General features: G+C 40.0%; 1 protein-coding gene across 1 annotated transcript in view; it reads left to right on the top strand.

Moving 5' to 3' along the window:
- The first annotated feature begins 256 nt into the window (after positions 1 to 256).
- TP53BP2 (tumor protein p53 binding protein 2) overlaps positions 257 to 27,581 on the top strand; it is a 29,341-nt gene continuing 2,016 nt past the window's right edge. The window contains exons 1-16 of the mRNA XM_009273835.2: positions 257 to 331; positions 4,892 to 5,005; positions 6,803 to 6,882; positions 7,836 to 7,937; positions 10,715 to 10,889; positions 12,321 to 12,502; positions 12,900 to 13,064; positions 13,479 to 13,716; positions 15,453 to 15,581; positions 15,981 to 16,117; positions 16,907 to 17,396; positions 17,746 to 18,527; positions 20,423 to 20,560; positions 21,161 to 21,294; positions 22,342 to 22,508; positions 25,675 to 25,874. Coding sequence (XP_009272110.1) covers positions 4,918 to 5,005; positions 6,803 to 6,882; positions 7,836 to 7,937; positions 10,715 to 10,889; positions 12,321 to 12,502; positions 12,900 to 13,064; positions 13,479 to 13,716; positions 15,453 to 15,581; positions 15,981 to 16,117; positions 16,907 to 17,396; positions 17,746 to 18,527; positions 20,423 to 20,560; positions 21,161 to 21,294; positions 22,342 to 22,508; positions 25,675 to 25,874 — 3,207 coding nt within the window. The 5' untranslated portion in view covers positions 257 to 331; positions 4,892 to 4,917. The remainder of the gene's footprint in view (positions 332 to 4,891; positions 5,006 to 6,802; positions 6,883 to 7,835; positions 7,938 to 10,714; positions 10,890 to 12,320; positions 12,503 to 12,899; positions 13,065 to 13,478; positions 13,717 to 15,452; positions 15,582 to 15,980; positions 16,118 to 16,906; positions 17,397 to 17,745; positions 18,528 to 20,422; positions 20,561 to 21,160; positions 21,295 to 22,341; positions 22,509 to 25,674; positions 25,875 to 27,581) is intronic.

Raw genomic sequence — 27,581 nt, 5'->3', positions numbered from 1 at the left:
TGTAGCGTCTCACTTGCTTGTATCTTAAAAAGAAATTTGGTTTTGTTTTGAAATTCGGTATGCACAGTAGTTGGATACTATTATGTTGAAAATAATGCATTTAATGAGAGGGTTGTGACTCTGATGTGCAGTCTGGCTTTGTGCTATAAAGTAACCGTGTGCTGTTGCCTTTATCTTTTCCAGATGTTTCTGACAGTGTACCTCAGTAACAATGAGCAGCACTTCACTGAGGTGCCAGTCACCCCTGAAACAACCTGCAGAGATGTGGTGGAGCTGTGCAAGGAGCCTGGTGAGAGTGAGTGCCACCTGGCTGAAGTGTGGTGTGGCTCAGGTAGGTTAGACTCACTGAGTTACTGAGCATTCACTGCTTCTAATAAGGTAGCACACAGACACCTGACAGACGTGGTCCTGTCCCAGAGGGTTTCAGCCTTACTGTTTTGTTAATCTCTCTGTCAGACCTGCTGTATGATAATGCATCTACAGAAAGATGCACACGTGCAAAAATGGGTTAAAAGCAAAAGAAGGGGAATCAAGCATGCAGATGTTATTGTGCATGTGCAGCCCTTCTCTGACTCAAACAAGCCTCTGAAGGTTGTGGGGGAGTTGTTTTCCCTTCCTTCTGCTCCCCACAGTGGGATCCCAGTGGCCTGTGTGGGGTTTTTGAAGTAGTATCAGTAGTTCTGTGATACAGACGGAATGTTCTCCTCAACCCCATAGCCATTTTTGACTGCAGTGGCAAAAGAAAACTTCCTTCTTCTGATGATGCCTTTGTCGCTCCTGATAATGTTAATTGAGTTTGGTAACATAACTCCTACTTCTGGGAGGGAGGGAATGTGATGTGAAGTGCTCTAAAGAAGGCGTGTGGTGGGTGGGAGAGAGGAGATAGAACCTACCTTGGACTGTCTCCTCTTCTGTCTTTTAAGCCTGTGGAAGAGGGTTTTATGTATGTGGTTGGTTGTGGCTTTTTTCTTTTTTTCTTTTCTGTGTTCTTGCTGATTTTTGTCTTGGAAGTTCACATCTCCCTAGCTTGCAGTGCTCCATTGGAACTGGAGAACATGTCAACAAGCAAATCAAAAGCTAAAGTATGGCTAACTTTTCATGGCTTCAATGGGAAGGGACTCTCAGCTATCTCCTGTCTCCGTGGTACTCATTAGATACTGGTAGCCATCCAGAAGTGTAAAAAAGACAAATCACAGACAGGATTTTAAGTCATGACAAATAATGATATTTGATCCAACTTTTTTGAGATGCTTCAACAAAATTATAAAAGAATCAGATGATAAGGACTTATGTTCCTGTCTTCCTCTGCTGTTGGCTCAGGCTCAGACCTGTTCAAAGAAGTCTTTGGTGAGCTGGGTGTTTGTTTAATAGCATGAGATACCCAAGCTGTCTCTTGATTTTTAGCCCCTTCTGACAGAGGTGTAATGTTTCTGATATTTCTAAGTTTAAAAAATGCAACAGAAATTTTTTTACTTCTCGCTAGAAAAGAAAGCGTCTTTTCTTTATGTATGATAGTAAAATAAAATCACCAATCCAGCATGGAAAGATCTTTTAGGAAAGTGTTTTTATTGTACATTTCTGTCCAACTGTGTCTAAATGAACACAATACCAAAGTCTACAGTGAAAGATAAGTAAAATAAAGGTTTAGGTAAAACCACTGAATTTATAGTTAGTCTTAGCCCCACGCCCTGTTAAAGAGCACAGGTTGTGATGGTGAGGGACTGGGTTCTCCTTTTGTTTCTATGGTTGGAGCCCTGCTAAAGAGCAAAGACTTCATGAGATACCGTGACAACAGATGTCTAAATGTTACTTGCACAGTTATTGTCTTAAGACCAAAAAACGTATCATCCACTTATATAGCGAAAACCTTGACAATTGTTTTAGAAACCAAATTATTCTTGTTCCCTTCACTGATCCTGTTGTATTTACTAACTATTTATTTCTATATACAAATACTGGTGTGTGTGTAAAACTGTCTACAGTTTCAAATTGTACTTGGTAACAAAAAATGCGGTAGTCTCAAATCATATAACATTAAGAGACTTGAGTACTGGATGAAGTACATGCATGTTGTTTTGGATGAAATACATCCTTTCTTAAGCATCTGTATAACATCTAGTAGCAACCATTTGCAAAATATGTTTTCATGTATAACTTGGAATTTTTTTTTGGGGGGAGGGGAGAAGTACTTTTAGCTTTTACCTAATCTCATTTTAGATGTCAGCAATGTTCACTATCTTTTTTTGCCGAGATGTGCCATGACTTCTATTTTGTTTGCATTTTACACTGAACAAATTAAACTTTATTTTAAAACAAACATGGCGCAAGGCAGTTAACCTTCTGGGGTAGAAACAAAAGATTTCTGTTGGAAAATGACTTCTCAGACTTCAATTACTGAGATCCTTCTTAGATCGCTTTTCTTTTTTTCTGATGCTTGCTCAGGAATTTTAGCTTCTATTGTCAGACCTTATTAAGCATACTTTGAAAGATTGCCGCAAGTGCGCTTGAGGCACTCTGCTCCCTGAAGGGGGCAAGTTTACTACTCTCCCTGTCCTCCCAGTTTTGCTTGAAATTTGATGAGTATCAGGGCAAGCTTTCTTGATATTCCTATTACTGCCAGAATTCTGTTAGGCGACTACCTTGGCCACCATGGAGAGCAGTCAAAAGGTGTGCATGTATATAAAGATTTTTTTAAAGATTTTTTTTTTTTTTTTTCTTTGAGACAGGGAATAAAAAAAAATGAAGTCCAATTGTTTGTCCTTTCTTCTTGTGCTTTCAAAATGTACTTTTGTTTGGTATTTGAAAATCTCTTTGACCTTCCTTTGAAGTCACTGAGTGGTATTGACAGAATCCTTGTGTAAAGGGCATCTCCCTTGATTATAGAGTTTCAGTTGGAGTATCACCGAGCTAGTAGAAATCTGTCTCATAAGCCTGCTGTATGTTCTTTAAGATGGAAATCTGACAGTGGTACTGTTGGGTTTTTTTGGGTTTTGCCTTTTTTTTTTCCCCTTGAATTAAGGTTTAGCAGATGAAGAGCTTTTTTAGCTGTCTAGACAAGTAACCGCCAAGAGACTGCTTTTTCTGTAACAGTGACCTACTTGCTTATTCTGTAAAACTAATCTCTTTTGACAGTGACTCCAGAAATTTTCCTTCCTAGATTGCTTGAGCACAGCTGCAGCATTTAATTTAAAGAAACACTTTTATGTTGAAAAGAGCTTTGCACATGCTGAAAACACGTTAGTAGCTCCTCTTCTTATGAAACTGAAAACATTTATACTTAACACGGACAATTTTTCCCCTGAAATGATTATTCCATATTAAGATAGTGACTTTGAAAGACTCTCCATTGAATATGAATGAACTACTCTGCAACTTCTTTCTTTTTTTCCTCTCCTTGCTTAAATAATGAAACATCCAACAAATGCAGTATCAGGAAAAACGAAACCGGTGCAAAAGTGGTGGTATCTAATTTCAGTCTTTGTCTGCTTGTCTTATTTCTCAGGCCAGGGACAGTATCTTCTGTTTGTCTGGCACCCAGCGCAAATGGATCCAACCTGATCACGAGTCCCGGATGCTGTCATAAGATACTATGACAGTATCCTGACTACGTAAAGTTGACTACTATGATATATTGACCACATAGTTGCCATCACTTTTAAAATAGGTGTAAAAATGTATGGTAAAACGTCTAGATTAACAAAAGAAATTGCTTTTATGTAAAGATTGAGAGACCAATAAGTAATTCTAATTATATCCTGTCTGTGAATGCCCAGCTATGAAGTGTGTAAATCTTGGAAGAATGGTAATACGGAAAAGGAGGAGTAATGGTAAATGAAGGCAGTAGATGTAGACTCCCACTGGATTTTTGTCATATCAAAAGGCAATCAGTAAGGCTTAAAAATTAGAGATGTGACTGAATCCCAAACTTGAGAACAAGAGCAGGAAAGGAAATTCAGTGGAACTTGTGCATGTAACTTTTAAAGAAACAGCATCTTAACTGTCTGAAACAAAATGGCAAGTTCTTACTGGAGCCACTTTTCACTGTCTGATCTTTTTTGCCTTTGAGCTGTGAATCCAAAATAGTTCAGGTTTTCCAGGTTTATCAGAAGTGGGCTTTCAAAACGCATGTAATCTGAACTTCATGAAATTTGCTGTACAAGAGAATGAGCCAGATCTGTGGCTGACAGGAGCTATAGGAGAACACTTGAAGTGACAGGAGCTGTGATGGCTTGCTGAGGATCAGGCCCCTTGGGTACTGCCTAGGAGCCTCTTCAGGGTATTGAGTGCTTCTGCCTGAGCTTGAATGCAAGGGCTGCAATTCGGCATTTGATTGCAATCCTTACGAAGCGTTATGAGAAGAATTCCTCTTTGAGAGCATCTCTCTTAATTCTCATTGGAATAGGAAGTAAATGAGTCCCTGTAGGAATCGGGGCAGAGGAGGGGGTGGGAATGACTGAGAAATAAGTTTGTCTGAGGTACCACAGAAGTGGAGCAAAAGGTACGCCAGCACATTTCCTGCGGTGGTGAGTGGATAAGATGATTTGCAAATACAAAACTAAGGCACTAGAGCTGAAAGCTCTACATTGCCTATTTGCTTCCCCTTGGGCTGCGACGGTGCCTCACTTCTCCCTTTGGGGGTGGACTTTTAAAGGGCTGTATCTGCTTTTCAGAGGTGGTGGTTTAATTTCAGAAGCAAGGAGTGGTACAGCACCTTCCTAAGGGAAAGGTAGAAATGCCTTGGGTGAGGGCAAGGGTTAGGTGCGCACACTGCTGCACCTGAGTAATAACAGGTGTTCAAGAGAAAGATGATGGACAGATATCTTTGTTTTGTTTTGGTATGTGCCCAAGCTACATAGGGATGTAATAGTCAACTGGCTTTTTACCTTTCCAGAACGTCCCATAGCTGATAATGAACGGATGCTGGATATTTTGCAGCGCTTTGGGATGCAGAGAAATGAGGTTCGTTTCTTTCTTCGGCATGAACGCTCTCCCTGCCGGGAAGCAGGTAGGTATTGATCTCAGCTGGTTCGTTTGTCTAAGTTTCATTTCATTTCTCAAGGTTAAGGAAGCGGCTTGCGTATGTTATATATTAATGTTGGTAGTCAGTATGGTGTTGCAGCCCTTTTTGGTCTGACCGTTATTTTCTTATGAATAGAGAATGCTAGCAACAGAAAACTTGTTCATTTTAGTAAAGACTTCATCCTCCCTTGCCAGATCTGGGGACATTAAATCCAAATTGAAACTTTAGCAGGTTTTCTAGAGCTGGTCATCATCACAGCATCCAAGGGCATCCTGTGTTAAATATAGTAGCCACAGCTGAATAGCTAGAGATCTGTGATAGTCTATTCTTTTAAATCTAGTAACCAAACTGTTGTCCAGTAATGTAATTTATTATTTAGGCTTAGGATGTTTCACCTGGATAATACTTTACCAGGGTGATAAACTTAGCATACTTGGCAAAAGATAAGAGTTCTTCGATGTTTCTCCCACAATCTACACATTTGTATTAGTTTCAGGAATAGAGTTAAATGACCTGCCTAGTCAAATTCTCTGAGAATGTAATATCTATGCATTGTAAGTCTAAATGTGAAACCTATAAAGAAAATGACTTTTTGCTTTTCAAGGTTTTTCCTGTGCATCCCATATTAATCTCTTCAGTAGAATCCTTTTACCTTTAAATTAGTCTACTGGATTCTTCTTCCTTCCCTTTTTCTGTTTTCATCCTTGGTAACCTTCCTCAGTATTGGAAATACTGCATTTGTGTTAAGTGGCATTGTACCCAGCATATGTTAAAATGGCTAAATGTATCTTGATGTTTGAAATGTGTAATGATGAGAGAATGAGTACATGAAAAGTTAAAGCTGTGCCATCTCTATCTGCTAAGGATCTTACAGTGCAGTTTAGTTGTCAGGATGTAATTTTTCAAGTCAAGGGTGCTTGTAGTATAAGGATTATTGGCATTTTATTGGCCACAGCATTGCTAAGCACTATGCTTGAGGAAGTGCAAATGAGTAGTTAGGAGCTCTGCAGTTAGTCTTGCAGGAATATGCTCTTGAAATAGGTACTGAGTGGGCAAGAGGCTAACAGAGATGGCTTCATCCTGTAGTACATGTATATCCTACAGGGAAATGAGTGAGCTGGGTACTTGGCATCTGAACACCATTTATACATAATTTGATGGAAACATTAAAGTAGGGTTCTAGTTAAGTAGCATCTTTACTGTCACAGTGACTGCCAGGAAGAAAAAATTTTGTGCTTTTAAACTTTATTATGTGCAAATAATCAGCTGCAGATTAAATGGTGTATCTTTCACGATAGGTGACTAACCTTTAACTATTGTTACTCATATTCTCTGTGAGACAGTTGACAAAGGCACACCAGAACATCTAGGTGCTGGTTTTAAGACACTGTGGTCTGAATGCCTCTCTGTGAATTAACCAGATGTTCTTGTGTCACTTGCAGAGGGGAACACGATTTTGTAACTATTCATCTGTAATGCAGGCTTACTAGGGGTCTGTTGACCGCGGGAGAAAAATTGAAATAGCCTACTGTTGGTTAAGCTTTTTTTGTTTGTCTGCTTTTAAACAGCCTTATATCTTAAAATAAATGTTGACATTGAACAGCAGCCTCTTCATAAAAGTTAAGTTTATCTTAGTGGTAAGAGCATGGGAAGCACAGATGTTCAGATGCTAAACCAAAATGATTGTACTGTTTCTCCTTTTGTATTGAATGCTATGTCTAAAGGGATAAGAAAAATTCTAAAATACCTTACCATCTTTGACTATCCTGTATTTCTATCTAGGGACTGGACAAAGGTCTCAAGATCCAGCCTTAAAAAGAAATGGTGTGAAAGTGCCTGGTGATCGAAGAATAGAGAATGGGGTAAGTGCTTGATGCAATGGCCAGTATAGTGAAAATGGAGGCTTCCCTTCTTTTGAGATACTGGTGCAAATCCTGGCCTGGAAACTAAGAGACTATTTTGGGGAGATTTCTAATGACTGCTCTAAAACAGACACAAAGCCTCTAACAATTACCGACCTTGATTTCAGTTCTTAAGATGTCTCTGAGATCCATTGGCTGCCATATCTGTTTGCTGCTCTGAGATCACCCGTACAAATTCAGCATACTTTCCCTTTTCTACTCCCATTGAAAATTTTCTCTTGTTTTCCTTCAGTTCATTGATTATTTTCACGTTCGGTTTTGTGTCAGAGATCCCTTAGTTCCAGATTTCAAGTTGAGACCAGTTAGTGTTTCAGCATTTAATCCATTGTCTGTCACTTATTCTTGCTCCGGAAGAGATAATGATGGATATGAGATTGAATCTAGATTCAGGAAGCATGTGAACAGATAACTAATGTAATAATAGCGCTACCTTTGAGGGTGGTGGGTTTTTTTTTCCCCCCACTATATTTAAACTTTCCATTTTCTTCAACTTACGTTGAAGTGCTTTGAATTGCAACGATACACCTACGACCGCAGATCCATCCTGCCGTGTGCTGAGCATTCTGGGCTCAGTCAGTCAAAGCTGATTCATGCTGAGCCTAATTATAAAGGCCTCTGAAATGCCTCTTTAAAATGCTGCTGGGATTTTGCTAGAAATATTAATGTTTCAAGAGATGTCAGCTTATGTGTGTTGCTGGATTGGGCTACGCATGTGTATGAGCTTGCAACTATTTATTCTTTTACCATGGAAATATGCCATTTCTTTCCAATTATTTTATTGGATACTCGGTTGTTATTTTTTAAAGACCTTTAGCAAACTTTTCTGCAGTAGTTCTATTGAATTGCACACCAGCTAATTCTAGACTTAGCATGCTTTGGATTTTCTTTGACAGGTCAGTGCTCCAAGGATGGATATGACACTGGCTGAACTTCAGGAAATGGCATCACGCCAGCAGCAACAAATTGAGGCTCAACAGCAAATGCTGGCTAACAAGGTGAGTTTGGAATGAGGTTGTTTACAGACAGGAACAAAGTTAGTAAGAGTCACATGAGGTGGAGGGAGGGTTGGGGATTTGGTTTTTTTTTTTTTTCACCTCTTTTAAACAGAGGGCTTCCTTTCTTTGGCTACCTCTTTTTAAATTTGAAAGTCAACCTATGCAAATATCCAGTAGTAAAACATTAAAATAATGCCAGTGATAGACGTGACCATATAGCTTACTAAAAGGATAGAGCATATAACGTTAATATATTGTCACTCATCCTGGTGGCTCTGCCAGCCCTATTTGCGCTCTGTGTAGTGACCATCCATTCATCGGTTTGATCACTGAACAGCGCTTTTGTCTCTGGATATAATGCTGTCCTGTAATGATATCTTGCTTTCTCCTGATAGAGTTCAATGTGCCTGGTTTCCTGGGGCAGCTGTCTGGAAAAGATGGCATGTATGTGATAAAAGTAACTAGGGGAGTGATTTATAAAATGCTCGCTGAACAATAACAGAAAAGCTAATGAAAGCACACAGGGTGCTCCTGAATCATTTAGGGGAAAAAATACTCCGAATGCATCTGCAGAGTGGTGGCATGGATTTCATATTTGACTTAAATGTTGTTGGTACACGCTAGTCTTGAAAATACCATAGAAAATGCTGCTTTTGGCAGAGAATCGTTAAATGCGAGCCCATCCTGAAGAGCGCTTGGCTCTCTGGGTGGATGAGTTCCCATGCCTTTCAGAACGTGCTCTACAGGGGAAGGTGGCTGCTCTGGGGCTCTTGTCTTGCTACTCTTCCTCTATCAGAAGCCCTGTCTCCCTCTCCTTTTGAGATCAGCTGGGTTTTTCCCGCTCCCTGTGTGTTCAGCATCTTGTTCGGTTCCCTTGGCTTTCAATAATTGTATCTCAGGGAAGTGCTTCAAACCATGGCTTTCGAATGGTTCTGCAGCACCTGCAAAGTGGTACTATGGCCTGTCAAAATAGCCAATAACACTTTATTTCTATTTTATGCTAAGAACTGTTATGAAGAAGGTGCAACTATGAGTGTAAGAAATCAGTCAATCAACCGAGTGATTAGAGTTTTCACTTGAAGTTTAGCAGCACAGTTAATACCTATTCTGCCCTGATTAATTTGCCAAGGCAGAATGTTACCCTTTTCTCAGTTCCAGCTGAGATGTGTTAAATATAAAAGAGAAGCCCAAACTTCTGTAACTTTTTCTGTTTCACTCACAGGTGATGCTAATAGACCTCGGTCTTATAAATAACACTGTAGTCACCATATATATGAAACCAGAAATAGGAACATAATATATATTTACTGGAAATGGAGTTGTACAAGTTTAAAAAAAAAAAATTAAAAAAATTATGAGTTTGAGTCTGGATAGTTACCCATCAGGTGGGTGTCTGCTGCCTGTGGTTTGAAGAAGAGTAGCCTTGTGGGTGTCCCACCGGGAGGAGTTTTCATTTAATGTGCCTCTCTGGAACAAACCTGCTTTCCTAGACACCCTTTCAAAGAGAGGCTTTCCATTGTGTCTTTTCTGCCTTCTGAAATCAGATGCAATATTAAAAATAGATTCTGAGGGGGAAAAACGCACTTTCTTTTTAGACACAAGCTGTAATATCTATTTTTTTGACACTTTCCTGCGTGGGATTGACTCTAAACTAGCACATACACAGTAGGTGCCTGGTTTTCTCCGGAAGGCAAGCTCACTTTTTGCTCTTACTTTTTTATTCAAAGTGCATGAGAGTCCCTGTTTCTAAATACGACTGGTGATTCTTTTTTTTTTTTCTTTTTTTAGAGGAAGTGTTGAGTTCTAATGTTAGTAAGCAGTGGTAGTCTTGGATATGGGTGCTTGGGAAAGTCTTAGTAGTTCTCCTAGCACTGGAACAACCTATCATCTCCAGAACTGGAAGCCATGTGTAATGGCCAGTGGTTTAAAGGAAATCTCTGTAGGTGATCTAGTGGTTTCTTTTGGCTCTAAACTATAGACATCTGTATATAGAAACTAAATAAAGTGCACCATTTTACTCTTATACTCTTGGAGAGGCAAAAGGATCCTTTCCACTGAGATGATGTCTGTTGTACAAATGGGGGCCAGGTCACTGTAAAGGTTTTCCCGTGTCTTGAATCATCCTGTGTTGTGATAGTGGTGATCGTTACCAGGAAATGGTAAATTTTCAGAGCTTTGGTGTGCAGTGATCCCCCATCTCAAGTCAGTTCTAGCAGAACTATAAAAGTATGAAAAGTGATGAAAATGATCAATGATTTATGGAATACCTTCTGTATAAAGAATGTCTAATATTCTCTAGCATGACTTATTGTTTAAAATGTGACGTATGATAAAGATCTGTAAAGTACGAGCGGCATGGAGAAGGTAGAGAGGAAATAATCATTAGCTCTTGCAACTCAAGAGCCAAGTAGCGATGAAGTGAAATTGGCAAATGTCATGGAACATGAATGCTAAAATTCTTCTTAGGCTTCAAAGGGTTTTGAGCAACTTCATGGAAGAAAAATTTACCAAGGGCTGTTAGACATGGATACCACTTCTGTTTCAGTAGGTTCTTGTACTACAGAATGGTTGTACCTGGAGGATTGTATTGAGACAGAATCAGTACGTGTTTGCTCTGTTCTCTCAGACTTCCCTTGACGCTCTGGGAAGTCAGGATACCGGGCTAAAGCTGATCTGAGCTGCTGTGGTGATTGTTTTTAAGTTTTGAAACTGTTTCTGTCAGTACCTTACCATAAGTTCATTTAAAAAAAAAAAAAATTTCCTTGTCTTGACTGCAGGAACAGCGCCTGAAATTCCTGAAACAGCAAGATCAGCGACAGCAACAGCAAGCTGCTGAACAGGAAAAACTGAAGCGATTAAAGGAAATTGCTGAGAATCAGGAAGCCAAACTTAAGAAAGTGAGAGCACTGAAAGGCCATGTGGAGCAAAAAAGACTCAGCAATGGGAAATTAGGTGAGTTGCTGCTCGGGGAAAGTAGCCTGTGATTTTTCACGAAGTGTGGTTCTTGGAATTCTAAAATTTCTGGCGATTTCAGTAATTCAGAGGAGGTATTTAGTGTCCCAGGAAATGTTAATCTTAAATTCACATCTTGTATTTACCAAGAAAACTCCTGAATGACCTAGAACAAAGTATATTTTCTTACTGTATCTTAAAATATCCCATAAGGGCACCCTGTGTTTTGAGCCTAGCATATCTGCTCTTTAATTACAGTGTAGGTTTTTCGCTTACTTGAATACCTTTGTGTACCACAGTAACTTTTTCCATCCTTGATGTTAATACTCCACACATTTAGAGTGTTACTTTCTTGGCCTATAACAAAGCTTGGCCTGATAGCCATGTTGCCTCTTATGCAAGAGGTAACTTAATGGCCAAAATGGCTGAGTATTTTCTTTTTAATTACAGAAATCTGAGTAGTGTCTGGCTTGCTACAGTACTACTTGGGTGCTTGCAGTTCAGCATGTTGATGCAACATTAAATACTTACTTCAGACTTCATATCAACACACATGATTCTGCCTACGTTTTCATTCTCCCTCTATACATATTGTACAGAACTTGTCATTTCCAGCTGGACTCAAAGGAAAATATATTGGTTTATTAAGGTAAAATATAAATATATTGTACTATTGGGAAACATTGCTTTACAGATAAAGCAAAAGTGTTTTTCTAGGGGGAGAATGCATTTTCTCTTTGAGTTCTGTTGCACAAAATAAACATCAGTTTAAAGGGATGGAAGGATGGTAGAGTAATACAAGATCTTGGAACATGTGTATCTGTTTCCTTGCACCCTCCCCAGCAGGTCTGATCTTGGTACTTGCTTGAACTCCTACTGATCCCTTAAACTTTGTTCTATAATGCAACAGTTTTGGCAGTGGGAGCAGCTGATGACAGCCGTTTGTAGTAGACCCTGAAAAGCCCTCTGAGTCTTTGTTTAATATAACAGCTCAAGTGTTTTGTTATTGAGTTCCTACCACCTAAATTCAGAGTTTTAAATATCATAAACACGCCTCGTGGTTGAGTGAGTGTCTTCCTGCGGAATTCAGCATTAAGTGAATTTAGGCTTCTACAGATGGAATTCAGCCTGGTAATGTGGTTTTGTTTGTTTCCATACTTCAGAAAGTAAAAAGTGTTCTTTCTCCCTCCCCATTAGTGCTCTAAGTAGACCAAATTTACATAATCTTGCTAGTGTGTTTGCTTTTACAAATGCTTCGAGGAAGAGCTGGTTTGACAGGGACCGTGAGCTTGCGGCCGCCAGCCGCAGCCTCTGTGCAGCACTGCTCCAGAGGCCGGCAGGGCGCTCTCTGTCCCCTTAACCGCCGCCTTGGAAGCAGCCCACGCTCGTCTGTTTCTCAGGGCAGCTATTGTGCTCTCTCGTCCTCTCCAGTGGAGGAGATTGAACAGATGAACAGCCTGTTCCAGCAAAAGCAGCGCGAGCTGGTGCTGGCGGTGTCAAAGGTAGAGGAACTTACCAGGCAACTGGAGATGCTGAAGAATGGCCGAATTGATGGCTACCACGACAACCAGTCAGCTGTAGCTGAGCTTGACCGCCTGTACAAGGAGCTGCAGGTAATGGGAAGCCAGCTCGTGACCCACAACTCTAAGGGCTAGAAGTTGGGTTGTTTCTTACCTTGTCAGAAAGAAATCCCATTGCTCCTGTTCCTGACAGAGCTGTGTGGCTGCCTGCACGCTGAGGATGGAGGGTTAGTTGTACTGGGTTCAAGGTAAAAAGGGGAAGGAGCACGCAGTGTACATACCTTTCCTTTCTGCAAAATTTGGAGACTAACCAACATTTTCTCCGGAGAAAATAATCTGAGTTTGCCAGCATGACTTGACTTTTTAGAAGGCTTTTCTCTTTTGTAACTGTTTCCTGTCCCCCATCCTGAAAGTTAATTTGTTTTGATTTTTGTTGTTTTGCCCTCCTTCCCCCCCCCCCTCCTCCCCCCCTCCTTGTGAATTTATTCAGTTGAGGAACAAACTGAACCAGGAGCAGAATGCCAAGCTGCAGCAACAGAGGGAGTGTTTGAACAAACGCAACTCGGAGGTGGCAGTCATGGATAAGCGTGTTAATGAGCTGCGAGAGCGCCTGTGGAAGAAAAAGGCAGCTCTGCAACAGAAAGAGAATGTACCAGTAAGTGTGGGATATTTAATAACAAAAAAATTAATTTCATTTGTGGCCCATACAGTCTGAAGTAAAAACTTGCTTGTGGGGGAGGCTGTTCAGATGCTAGACTTGTTTTTATCCATACGTGGTGGAAGTCTTTTATTATTAAAGTACTTTTCATGGTACATTGGCGTTAACCTACTTACTCTTTATGGACAAGAACTCTTCTTATGCTGTCGTGGATTTTCTTTTAGATAATTTTTTTTTGCTATTACTACCTCATGTTTATATCTCTCAAAGCTTTTTTTTTTAAAGCATTTTTAATATTGGAGTATCATTTTCTACTTGTTTTATCCTTTTTGACTTCTATTTCAAACTCTGATGGATGGATACTGCAGCATAACATTCTTTAAATGTTCTTATTTCTTTTTTCCCCCAAAGGTTTCTTCAGATGGGAATTTACCCCAGCCAGTGGCTTCTGCTCCAAGTCGAGTGGCAGCAGTAGGTCCTTATATCCAGTCCTCTACTATGCCACGTATTGCTTCCAGACCTGAACTTTTGGTGAAACCAGCATTTTCAGATGGGACACAAGCTTTGCAGGTACCTGATGGTCCACTAAAAACACAAACTCTGCCCAACATGAGAGCTGGGAGCAGTTCACAAGCTAAAGCTCCTGCAGGTAATAGCTTACGATTAATATTTCTTCTCCAGAAATGTTTTGTTTTCTCATCTACCAGTTCTGGTTTTTTTTAAAGCAAAATATTATTTGAGATGTCAGTCTTACTACTTGCAATTTTCCTGCCCCAGTGAATATATTTTAAAAGCACTGAGGTTATACGATTCAACGTGTGATAAATTAAGTAATCCTCTTAGTGAGCAATTTGAGTTGTTATACAGCGTAGAACTTAGGAGGATTTTTGTGTAAACTAGTGATTGACTGATTTAAAAATACTTCTAAAAACTATACAGCAGTGTTTGTTTCTGTTTCTAGAGGCAGTTTTAGGACATACATGATAACAGCCTGGTGCCTGCACTTAAAAACTAGCAAAGCCAAGTTTTCTGATGATGCATTTTAGAAATGACACATGTAAAGGATTAACCAACTTTACAAGAAATATTGTAAAGGAGGCAGTTGATTGTAGCACAGAAATAGCAATAAACTTGCTGACATGTTGATGGTGTAGGAATATGGAGAGACGTAAGTCCAACACCTGACATGAGGCTTGGCCTCTCCTGCTTGGAGTGTTAATGGAGATTTGCCTGGCTTCTCTCTGTGGCTTTCTCCTACAAGATACAGTTCAGCTCCATGAGCGTAGAAGTCTGGAGAAACTGAGAGTTGCGAATCTCTCTTCTGTGTTATCTTGGGAGGAGAAGACAACTCGCTTGTCAGGTGGGATATAAGAGAAACTCTGATCTTCCCAAAAGAAGGAAAAAGGAGGCTGAGCTTGTAGACTAGTTCTGTTTATTTTTTGTCTCCCTCCCTCCATGTCCAGTTCTGGCAGATATTATTAAAGTAGCCATGACACAAAACCAGTCCAAGTGTCTCTTGCTGTACTGGAGAATGGGGAACTGTTTCACTTTATCTGGTTTGCAGATCCTAAAACTGCTGGAGTGAAATTTTAGCTGTAGTCCATACAAAATTTGAATTTTTGCTATAGGAATGTGTGGTGGTGTGCTATTTGAACTGAAACATCACTCCTTATTTTTTAGCATTTGGGCAAAACGACTGGTTTCCTAGAGAGATAGTATCCGATACTTTGTCAGAATGAAACTTTTCTCCTGCTGCTTATCATTACTATTTGAATTTAATATCACTTATTGTACTAGATAAGTAGAGAGAATTTGGTGAAATATTTAAACAAATAGCCAGTTGCAAGCATTTTCTGAATTATTTTTGAAGCAGACTGGATGTCTACTCCAGTGAATGTAAAGATCAGCTTTAATGCAGCGCCTATATGCACATTGAACATACAGATGACTTTTCTACTGTTTTGGATATCACTGGCAGGATCTATGCTTTAAAGCATCATGTTTTTCTTTGCAATATATATCTTTCTCATCCTTTCTTACTATCCTGTCACTTTTAACTTACCGTAAATATCCAAGGAAAGTTTCTTACTAACTGGAAAGAAGGCAGTCTGGAGAAGTTTCTTGTCTGAATGCTGTAAGTGCAGACGTGTGCTAGGACAAATAGTTTTGCTGCTGCTTTGATAGTTGTTTCTGAGCTTGGTTTTGCATTCTCTTTTTAAAACAAACAAATGAGCAAAAATCCAAAGTGATAGGATTTATAGCAGTTAACCTGTGTATGATACCTGTACACTGTCTAGACCTGACTCTTACAAAAAACCTGCCTGTAATAAATAACTCGATAAAAACATTATTTTAGCTTAATCTGTTCCACTTGTTCTCTCCTAGGTTCTGTGGTCCCCAGTGCAAAACCTTCCCCATCTGCAACTGACTGGAGTAGCTCAAATGCAGACAATCATATTAGTCAAGGATCAGCCTTGACTTCAGGAAAAGGAATTGTGACTAGTGAAGGACAAGGTATGTTCTCATGTGCTTGGCTAATCTTAAAATATGCAGAATCTAGTTAATGATATATGTCTCTTCTGAATGCTTCAGTAAATATGTAGAATTTATTTGAGAGCACAAAAAAATAATCAAAGAATATTGCCATATAAGCTTTAGTATGGTGTTGCAGGGATTTAAAAAAAAAACAAACCCCTCATTTCAGGTGGTGAAGCATACTAATGCCCTCATACATGCTCCTGTTCAATTTGCAAGATACAGCATTTGGCAGGCCCTTGGGCCCTTAGCGCAGGGGTAGGTTGGATACAAAAAGCATCCCTTGCATACACTGTCTTGAATATTGCACAGAACAGGACTCTTATTCCTACAATTGTGTTGTCCTTTTTAAAAGTCTTCCTCTCTCTCTAACAACAGCTGAAGGAGAAACTTTTTTACGAGACAAAGAGAAGAAAGTGCGTCCATTCTCAATGTTTGATTCTGTGGACCAGTCTGCTGGGCTGGGCACACTGAGAAAGAACCAGAGCAGCGAAGATCTCCTGCGAGAAGCACAGGTATGCAGAAAACTCAAACTACTGCATTCCATCTGACAGGGATTACTACACAGTTTTTCAAATATTGCTGTCAGGAAGCTCTTTGAAAAATACCTAGGTCTTCTTTTAAAAGACTACTTCTAAGGAAAGTCTTTTAGGCTTTTAATGGCAGTTAGTAACTCAAAATCATTCCCTACAGTCACGGTGATGAAAATCTACATTTTGACTGAATATATAAAAATGGCTGTGTTACTTGTACTAGTGTGTATGCGTATATTTTTCTTTTTCCCCAAAGATTATATGCACAGAGGTATTTGCATGGGGTTTTTAAAATCATTTACACACTTGTTTCACTGTTTAATGCAGCAGTGTCCTTCAGATGTTTGATTGCAGCAAGACTTCCCACCTAAATCTTGGCACAAGGGCATGATTTCATCAGGTAGGGGTGAAATAACATAGAAGAACTGGGGATGACAAGTGCTCTGTTGGAAAACAAGCATCTTGCCTACAGGTGCTACTAAGTGCCTCTGCTATCTCTAGAGAAATTACTGTGCCCTGCCATCGCTTGATGTTTTAAACATAGCTGCTACAGAAAGAATTTAAGAGAATGGGTTCAAAGTATAAACAACTACGACGATAAAATGTTTTCAAAAAGTCTCTTTGTGTTTCCAGTGATGTTGTAAACAGTATTGCAGCAACAATAGAAATGCTAGATACTGTGTTGTTCTTTGAGGATCTTCGGTCCTTCACAGCAGAATTCCTAAAACATGTTTTGCTGTCTAATCTTAATTAACTTTTTTTGTCTTTCAGACAGCCAATAAAAATGTAACAAAGGTACCACCACCTGTCCCCACTAAACCAAAACAGATAAACTTGCCTTACTTTGGTCAAGCCAGTCATCTGCAACCTTCTGATACTAAGCTGGATGGAAACCTGCAGAAGCTGCCTTTGGCTATTGTAACTATGGGGAACAAACAAAAACAAGTGGCACAGCAGCCTTCCCATCCTTCTCAGCAGATACAGCAAAGAATTTCTGTACCTCCTGCGGGTCCTTCCTCTAGCCAGGACCAAATTCTTCCCTCCTCCAAACAGGAGAGTCCCCCAGCAGCAGCCGTGAGACCTTTTACCCCTCAGCCGTCCAAAGAGACTTCACTTCCACCATTTCGAAAGCCCCAAACTGTGGCTGCAAGTTCAATTTATAGCATGTACACGCAACAGCAGACTCCTGGGAAGAACTTCCAGCAGGCAGTGCAGAGTGCTTTGACAAGGGCACAGACCAGAGGACCGCACTTCCCAAGTGGTAAGCATATCTTCTGTCTTCATAAACCTCAGATAGATGTACTTTCCACCTGGTCTGTGGGTGCAAAGCTGTTCCTCGGGTGAATTAAGCAGGTTAGTGCAGCTGTAAGAATCTTAGGTGGATCTGGCATGTTATATATCAGCATTAACAAAAAGTGCAGGATATCTATCTTGCATTTGCAAGATAACCAATCATAGTAAACCTGGTTACCAGGTTAATTCTGTTTAGTTGATCATATTATTCTGTTTCTTTGCCCTAGGTAGGTGAATCAGGTTTCGTGTTCTTCTTAGGTTTGTTGGTCAAATATTCACCCTTGTTTTTCCACACCCCTCTCTGAACTGTTCCGCAGTGTATGGCAAGCCTGTGATGGCAGGAGCTGGTGTACAGAATCAGCTGCAGCAGGCAGAGAACGTCTACTCGAACCTCCAAGGCAAGCCAGGCAGTCCGGAGCCTGAGATGGAAACAACAGCCTCCGCTCATGAGAATCACGAAACTGAGCGAATACCCCGTCCCCTTAGCCCAACCAAATTGCTGCCTTTCTTATCCAACCCATACCGCAACCAGAGTGATGCTGATTTGGAAGCACTACGGAAAAAGTTGTCTAATGCACCCAGACCACTGAAGAAACGTAGCTCCATTACTGAGCCAGAAGGACCTAACGGCCCCAATATTCAGAAGCTGTTGTATCAGAGGACCACTCTGGCTGCAATGGAGACTATCTCAGCTCCATCACATCCCTCCAAACAGACGGCATCAGCTGCCAGTCCTGAAAGCCCAGCAGAAATCCCAAATCCTTATCTAAGTGCAGAATCAGAAAAAGAAACAGCTGCTTCTGTGCCAGAACCGGCTATTGCTGAGGAAGCAGAAAACACACCAGCAGATCAGAGTGAAGCTGTTCTTCCCTCCGTAGCTTTGGACACTGTGCCTGAGGGTATATCAGATGGTGATGAACTCACGCAGCCGAAAATGGAAGAACCAAGCCTAGAGGCTTCACTGCCACTGGAGGTATACATGGAAGAATATCCTCCATACCCACCACCTCCCTATCCATCGGGGGAACCAGAGAGTTTAGGAGAAGACTCATTCAATATGAGGCCTCCTGAAGTTACTGGACAGTTTTCCTTGCCTCCTGTAAGTATTAGTTAGCCTACAACTTGGGTGCCCTATCAATAAGTCGTCTCAAGCTTTGCCATAAATCCCGTGCATTTTATTGTAGAGCTTAAGCAGATGTGGGAGAATAGTCACACAAATAGGCTAGAAGTCTCTCTGTGGGTATCTGTTCTATTTGTGTGATGCTCTTACATCCAGAGTGAATGACAGTAATGAAACGTCTCTGTTGTCTCTAGAATTAATGACATGATGAAAAGTTTCAAATGGAATTTGATACACAAATTGTAAAACTCTTCTGGGCTGTAAAGAACATTCCTACTAAAAGGCTGCCTACTACATCCAAACCATACTTCCTTCTTAAGAGAAATTAAAGTTCTTTTTTTTTGAGGCACAGATACATATTTCACGAGCATTTCCCACTATTGCTGGTATGAGGTGGAAACTAATTATCTTAATCCTGGATTGCATTTGTTTATCTGAAAGTTCCTTGCTTGAACAACATGAAGAAACAGACTACTTTAGTTTCTGTTTTAAAAACTCATTTGTACACATCAACTGCTTGCACTTCCTCTACTGAAATGTTTTCTGAATTTTTCTTTGGAACCCGATTTAACACCAGTCAGTTCTCAAGCTGCATCAAAATGGAGTCTCTTTGGGCTAAGGCTAGGCAGCATTTTACCATCTTGTTTGTTTTGGAAGTTTGTATCTGTGTGGGGTGCGGTGTTATCTCACTGCTGTAGAACAGAAATGCTTACTGCTCTCGGTTCCTCAAAGAGTTTCTTTTAAAACCTGTCATGAATAGAATTTTAATAACTTGATACACGAAAGTGGGTTTTTCCACCATCACTTCAGTGCAGAGGAGTTAAAAGCTTTAAATGTGCTTTTTAGCCTTCTAATTTCTTCATGGAATAGTCATTGCAGGTTTTCATGCTTTTGAGACTTTGTCCTTGCTCCCTTTTACAAGGCAACTTGAGTGGTAGGGTTTCCTAAATTGTAAGAACTTGTTTCTGGTTGGTTTTGTAATAATTCTGCGATGATGAGAAGAAACCGGCCCAACTTCTTGATTTCATGTTTAAATACTTGGGTTGTGCTGACAGGCTCTTTCTTTAAAAAGCTTGTACTTTTTGATATTATGTATAAATCAACAGGCAAAAGAGTATTTTTCTGGGAATCTCTTCTTATGTATCTTATCTTCACATGTTTGCTCTTGCAAAACATGAGTCATTTCTATTCATCTTTGCCTGGACATCTGTCAGAAATTTACATACCCTTATGAATAGTGTTTATTGCTGCTGCACAGCCAGCTGGGGAGAGCGCTGAGCTAATGTGTGCGTGTTCTCTAAAGGAAAGAGTACAAACTCAGCTATAGAAATATTTGGTTTCCAGTATCACTGGGAGCATCTAAAGCGTTTTCTACACTTGGTTCTCTATTCTTTCCAAAACCATTTTCCATAACTATTTCTGTTCCTGTTAAGCTCTGCTAAACTCAGGAAAGTGTTAGGAACTTAACATTGGTGCTTAAAAAGTAGTATACTTCGTGGAGTCTTTTAAGGTTCTTGGTTTGTGGAACAGCTTTGAGAGCTAATGCTGAAATGGTCTGCATACAAAAAATTTGCATTTTTTTCCTGATCTTTAGGGATTTGGGAGTTTTATGATTTTGATGATGTGTTTGATCAAGGTGAGTTCTGTATTTGAGTAGAATAGTGACCTTGTCTAGAGATGAAGGCAGAGATCTTTCATAACATGCCTAACCTACTATATTCGTAATGTGTTGGGGAATTGGTAGAAAGTAGTCTAAATTTCATATTAAACACTGCCTTAATTGGTAGTTTCCGCTGTCATTCCCAAATAAGCAATTCTGTATTCTTGTTCTTCCCAGGAATAACACTCCTGTAACTTGTGTTACCTTTTCACAGGGGAAGAGGACGAACTTGCGTAAAACTGGCTCTGAGAGAATTGGGCATGGAATGAGGGTGAAATTCAATCCCCTCGCGTTGCTTCTGGATTCCTCTTTGGAGGGGGAGTTCGACCTTGTGCAGAGAATAATTTATGAGGTACAAATGCGAACTTGTAAAAGAAGGAATAGCAATCCTGGTTCAAACTGGGAAGACGCAGCTTTTATGGACTGGGGAAGCTAAAATAATAGTGCACAACCTAGATCTGCCCTTGGGGAGATAAGTCCTAACAGGACATGGCCACTTGAAGGCTGATTTTAACACTGTTAAATCCACATTGGGTATTTAGCATCAAGACTGTAAATTTGCAGGACAGCTTTTTCCTCATTTCTTCTGTAGCGTTTCATCCCCTATCTGGCATGTTATCAGATAATTTGGAAAGCAAAATCCATGTGAATTTTTCTTACAGTTAAATAGGCAAATATCAGAAATTTGGTATAAAGGCTTTTACTAAGTTATCAAGATACTATTTCTCTGAACCACTCTGGGTTCTTGCTATTAAAAGGAGGCTGCAAGCTTATGTGAGTCTTCTTGCGAGATTGGTTACTGCTGTAGTTTTCTGCCTGTTGCTCACGTCCTTCATAGAAATACGGCGCAAAATCATATTTCAGAATAAGACAACTCATTTTTATATGTGAAGAGATGTTTATTGTAGAGATTCTTACCGGAATGTGAATGGCTCCTTTTCTGGCTGAATAGGTTGAAGATCCTAGCATGCCCAACGATGAAGGGATTACTGCACTGCACAATGCTGTGTGTGCTGGACACACGGAAATTGTGAAGTTCCTGGTGCAATTTGGCGTGAACGTGAATGCTGCAGATAGTGATGGATGGTAAGGCTTTCTTTAAGTGGTACCTTACAGGTGCTCTCCACAAGAGAGCTGCAGCTTGGGGGCTGCTACTGGTCCCTCACAAGGTCCCTCAGTTTCCTGCTATGGAGCTGGTAATGACTTTTCCGCAATAGAGCAACAGCAGTTCTCTGTGGGACATCATACGAGAATGCGCAGAGGAGAAAATAGGCAAATTATACTAATATTCCCTATATGAAGAAAGTGTGTGTCTGAGGCTCAGTAGGGTGAATAATGCTGTCAGGAAATCGCTCTCTTTCTTTGAGATATTGAAGACAGCTTATGCATTATGAGCCATTTGCTGAAATTCCCAATGTCCTCTCTGTGTGATAACCTATAGCTTACACATGCTCTGGGCAGTATCTAGCCCTGCAAACTCTCCTCAGTTCTTTGTCCAGTACTCAGACAACTTAAAAACAAAAGAAAGCAGAAAACCACAACCTACAAACTAGGCTTGTAACTGATAATGGGTTACAAATCCTTCTTGCAGGTAGCTAGGGAGCTTATTTACAAAACTCTATGGGCGGCAGTGATTTTACTATTATTTCTGCCTATAACAAAAGTGTCTAAGGTCCAAGACTGAATAAAGATGCTTTTTGTCCCTCAACCTCAGTAGTTATCCCAAATAACTGCACTTGTCACCAAGTCAGGTCTTGAAGTAATTGTCTAGATTGTAAGAGTCACGATGTCAGGAGGATTTCTGAGGTTTTTTTTATTATTGATTTATTTTTTAATTTTTATTGCCTTAATGAATGTTCTTAAAATGTTAACTGAGTATAAAAAGGTAGCATAAATAAAGATCCATATGGAAACCCCGCTTTATGGCTCAAGCAGCTCTTGGTAACAACTCCTGTTACCTGTGAAAAGCAATTGCTCCTGACATCCTGGGTTAAGTGCTTCTGGTCTGAAGCCTTCAGTGATGCCGTACTGATCACTGGAGGTCATGCACAAAAGTGGTTTCCCCCCAGGAGTCTGTAAGCACTGCTATGAGCAATAAAAGTAACGTGTCATCTTTTTCTTCTTGGCTCGCAGGACCCCGTTACACTGTGCAGCATCTTGCAATAACGTGCAGGTATGCAAGTTCCTGGTGGAGTCAGGTGCAGCTGTATTTGCGATGACCTACAGTGACATGCAGACGGCTGCAGACAAGTGTGAGGAGATGGAGGAAGGCTATACACAGTGCTCCCAGTTCTTATATGGTAAGTGATGACAACTGAGTTCTGGAGCATGCTAGGGACTCACCTGGCATTTTTCAGTATGTTTTTGGATGAGGAGTGGTAAGTTGTACACTTAGGTTGTGTGCCCATGCCTCGGGTTCCTCTTGGAAAGAGAGAGGTTTTAGCCAGCTTCTTTTCACAGAATGAGGTCCATCGAGACTAACTTCATGATACTCAACCTGTAGAGAAGATCTGAGTAACAAAAGGTTTCCCTACATTAAAAACCTTGAAATGAGTTAAGTGTGTGCATTGACAAATACATTAATGTGAGGTGATAATTAGGTGAATCTTACCACAGAAGGTTTGGTTTTTTTTTTTTTACATAAAAACAAAAGCAGTATGGATATCTCAGTAGGCAGTTCATATCTGCTACCTGGTGTCTTTAAATGAGGAATATTTCCTAATGTGCACTTTAGAACCAAGAAAGGTATTGCCAAGTTTTTACCTTAATGCAGGTTACTAAGCACTGAATTTGACTTTATCTTTCTGGCCTTTTTCTTCTCTTGCATTTAAAAAGAAATCCCATATTAAATTTAGATTTTATTCAAATAGTAAGACTATGGGGAAACTATCTTTTAACCGAGAGAATGAATTCCCCCTAGGGTGTGATGAGTATTAGTCAATGAGGTTTTAAATTACTTTTCTGTATGTTTTGTATGTAGTTCTCGTGCCCTAGGCACCTACCAGCTGGAGTGTCATCTATCTGTAAGAGGTTAGAGTAATAGCAGTGTAATGCAGTGTAAAAAGCTGTAATACAGCCTTTCTGTTTTTGTGGAACATGCAAGGTCTGAGTTTCCATAAGCTGCTCAGCCAGCATATTTCAAAACGATCTGTCCAGCTGTCCTCACTAAGCTTGAAAACTCTATCTCTTGGTGCCAAATATATAGTTTTCCCTATGAAGGGAGGAAGCCTATTTAACTAGCATCAAAATCTATGGGCTAAGCAAAATTCAATTTAGTCTTATATCCGGACTCCAATGGTGGTCATCAACAGCAGATGCCCAAGGAAGATTGTAGGACTAAACTAAAAATAATAATACCTGTCCAATATTTCATACTGGTTTTAACTCTGATATGAGTTCAGAGATGGTATCTTTGTGCTGAATAGGTCTTGAAAGATTTCTTTCAAGGAATTTGTCTAATTCTTAAGTTCAGGTAAACAGCCCACAAGATCCTGTGGGAAGGAGATCCATGGCTTTATTGTATACAGCACGAAGAAACACGTTCTTGTTGTTTGTGGGGTTTTTTGGACCCACCATCTGGTGATCTCACTTGATACTCTGGTTTTCGTTGGGTTTGGGATTTTTTTGTGCGTTACGAGATACTTTTCAATGGGTCCTGAAAGGACTGTAAGGCTTTGGCTTATTGCCAGCTTTTCCAAATTGACACCACTGAAACTAAGGTATCTCTTGATACATTGGCTGTTCAGCTATCAAATTTCCATATTGTTCCATTAGGAATTAATCCTATTGCTAAGACTGTTTCTGGTTGCCTATAGTTATAGTAAGAAATTCATTCACTGGCTAAATCTGTTTCTTGCTGTAAAAGAAGTTTGGGGATGTATCTGTCTGTTTCCAGAACAGATACTGCATTAAAACCTGGCCCTCGAAACTCGGCTGTAAGGTGAGAAACCTTGGTGTAATTCATTGATTCAACTAATCCCTTTTTGTTGTAAAGGATGCACGATATTGAATATCATCAAGTACAGGTTAGATTTAAATAAAACCGCTAGTTCTTTAGCATCAAGTACAGGTTAGATTTAAATAAAACCGCTAGTTCTTTAGCATGGATTACAGGTTAGATTTAAATAAAACCGCTAGTTCTTTAGCATGGATTAAATGACAAGTCTGATGCTGCTTAAATATGTCATTTTTCACTTTCTAATTTTTGATGCCCATGCTGTCTCTAAGAGCATGTTTGTGCTGCTACCCCGGTGTGACACTTAACGCTTTTTTAGAAGACCAGATCTGTTGTGTCAATCTTCTCTTTGTCTGCTTTGATGTTCAGTGCTCAGTCTTACCTTCCACATGGGTGCAGAGCACAGCTTTTGCCAAACCTTTAGTTATACCAAATGCGAAGCAAGGGAGGAGTTTCTCTGAGCAGAACTAAGCATGCAGTGGAAGTAATTTAATTTTACATGATGAGGTGGTATGCAGAAATAAAGAACTTGATTTGAGCAGATGCTTCCTTAAGCAGACGTAGGTAAGGATCCTATACAATAGGTTGTAATAGGTAAGAGATGGAAAGGGAAATGACAAATTTTGTGATACAATGTGCAACGTACTCTTTGCTCCTGGCAAAATGCCAAAACCAACCAAAAAACCCAGTAGGGTTCAGTATTTTAAAATGGAATCATTACCGGAGAGAAAGTTTGTATAACAGTTGATTATACCTTTTGCAGTTTGCTGCTTAGAAGCTGAGGAATGTGTACAGAAAGAATAGTATTTCATCTTTGGCTACAGCTGTAAAATGAGCAAGTTCTAAATAACATCTGCAAGGAGTATGCATGTACTCCAAAACACCTTGGTCCAGAAGCAATTTAACAGAATTGTGTTTTCTGTTTAAAAAAATAATTAAAATAGTGGCAGAAATTAAGAACTGCTAAGATAAGTGTTTGAGTTAACCAAAAGCAGCTGGCGGGTAGCATACAAATCTTTTGGGTATAGGTCTGAGGTGCAACTTGTTTTAAAGTTCTGAAATAAAGTGACACAGGTGGCAAATGACACCTCAAGCAGCAAAATGACAGTGGTGGTCAACATAAGCAGGTATTGCTGTCTTCCTTTGACAGAAAGAGATTACTGATGAACTGAGAGTACAAACAAGCATTACTTGCTCATCGCTTAGGTGTAGGAAGTGTGAACACTAGCATGAAGATGCAACCTTTTATCAATCAGTGCTCCTCTCCCTGTTTGCCTCGTATTTTTTGAACACGTGTAAGGAAGGAATCTGTCTGCCATGTGCAAGGGCTAACTTCACAATGCCACCTGTTCTAGGACTGACTTTCAGTAGACTGATGAGAACAAGGTGCTAAGTGTGATAGGAATCAAGGTTGTGTTTTTTGGTGGTGTGGTTTGTGGTGTTTTTTTTGTTTTGGGTTTGGGGTTTTTTTTACTTTTGTATTGAGCTGCTCTGTGTTTTTAATGTTGCAGGAGTCCAGGAGAAAATGGGAATAATGAACAAAGGAGTGATTTATGGACTCTGGGATTATGAGGCTCAGAATGATGATGAGCTCTCTATGAAAGAGGGAGACTGCATGACAATCCTGCGCCGGGAAGATGAAGATGAAATTGAGTGGTGGTGGGCACGGCTGAATGACAAGGAAGGTTACGTTCCCCGCAACCTGCTAGGGGTAAGTCCTTGATATTTCCAGAGTCAAAAAAACCCACCCCACTATATGGAGTACACAGCATTATTCTCATGCATCTAGGTTAGGTGCAATTTCAGAAGACAAGAGGGAGGAGTTGAAGTTCTCCATTCATTTGGGGAGTTGAATACCTTGGCAGAGTGGGTTAACACAGATTATATTAATGGGTGCGTAAAAGAACAACATGTTATCACCACCCTACTATACACAGCAGGTTCTAATACTAACCTTGTCTCACCATCTTAGAGGAAAAAAACCTTTTATCCGAACATGACATCTGCATAAGGTTTTGTTGAGCATGTGAACAGAACCGGGTTTCCCCTCTTTTAGAAAGTGATAGACTGGCACAAAGGGCCTTAAGAACTGAAACTTGTATGAAGAATGAATCGAAAGTCCTTCCCTGACCGGTATACGCACTGCACCTTGTGATCCAAGATGGTTTCACAGAGAGTTTTAAGACAAACACTGCAAAATTCTATGGTTATCTTTTTTTCTAGTGTTGCAAAAGAGATCAGATTGCCAAATAAAGGCAGATCTTTGTTTTCTCCTATGCTCTTTAAGTAATATTTAACCATATGTCAAAGGCCTTAAATTAATGGCCTCTCCTTTCCTCATCACCTTCTGTACTATCTCTTTTATTGAAAGGACTGTATAGAAGTAATAGATATTTTCAATTATGTCCCCATATTTCTCTTCATGGCTGAGTTGCTAGAAAACTATAGCAGATGGACACATGTATAAAAATTCCATTAAGCTTTTTTTCTACATACCCAGTTGCCCTGCTGCTGGAGGTAAGAGGTTCTGCCAATGCTAAAGATTAACCACTGTAAATTTTAGCTGATTGATGTATGATGCTTGAAAGAGGCTGAACCTCCTTCCTCATGCAGATAATCCTTACTCTTAAACTCGTCAGATTTTGCAGAGTGACTATATCTCATGCAAAATCAGTTTTCATTTCTGTATCACTTTCAGGTCAGGCCTACCCACAACGTACTATAAAATTCTCCCTAACGTAGTACTTCTGCTCGGTTTTTTCCTCTCCAGATGTAAGCATTTCTAAATTGAGAGCAGCCATTGGCCCTGCACAATAAGGCCAGAAATGGCAGCTTTTTTTTTTTCCTGCCCCAGGGTGAATTGTGCATGTGCTACTACTTCATAAGCTTACGCACTCAGCCTGAGCACAGGTGTGTAAGAACACGAAGAGCATCTGTGCTTCTGTAATAAAAAGCACAAGGCAACACAGCTTAGACTGGGGATCACAACTCGTCCTTCTAAGCACAACGCAATCTGAACAGAACCTTTGGGGAAAACTACACAAGCCCAGTATTAACTATTACATTCTTGTTCAGTCGTTCTAGTACTGCTACCAGAATACTACTAAGTATTCTGTGGTTATTCTCAAAAGCAATTATTGGACTCTTAATATAGCATCTGAAATCTAGGCTAAGATGTTCAGCACAGAGGAAAACGTTTGGTAGTTTAATTTATTCTTATATTAAGTTGTATTTTTGTCGTAGCTGCTTTATCCTTTTGTGGTTAGGTGCACTGAATAAAAACAAGGAAAGGACGAAATTATCTACATCAGTTCTCTACCCTTCTTAGTGACTCACTAGCTCCTTAAGCTGTGTGAGCGCTCTAAAACTGAATGCAAATAAGATAATACTGTCAAAATACTGACTTCTTAATACCAAA

This window comes from Aptenodytes forsteri, unplaced genomic scaffold (assembly GCF_000699145.1).
Source record: "Aptenodytes forsteri isolate BGI_AS27 unplaced genomic scaffold, ASM69914v1 Scaffold319, whole genome shotgun sequence".
Taxonomy (NCBI): Eukaryota; Metazoa; Chordata; class Aves; order Sphenisciformes; family Spheniscidae; genus Aptenodytes; species Aptenodytes forsteri.
Note: the sequence above shows the minus strand (reverse complement) of the source record. Positions and strands in the feature narration are given on the sequence as shown.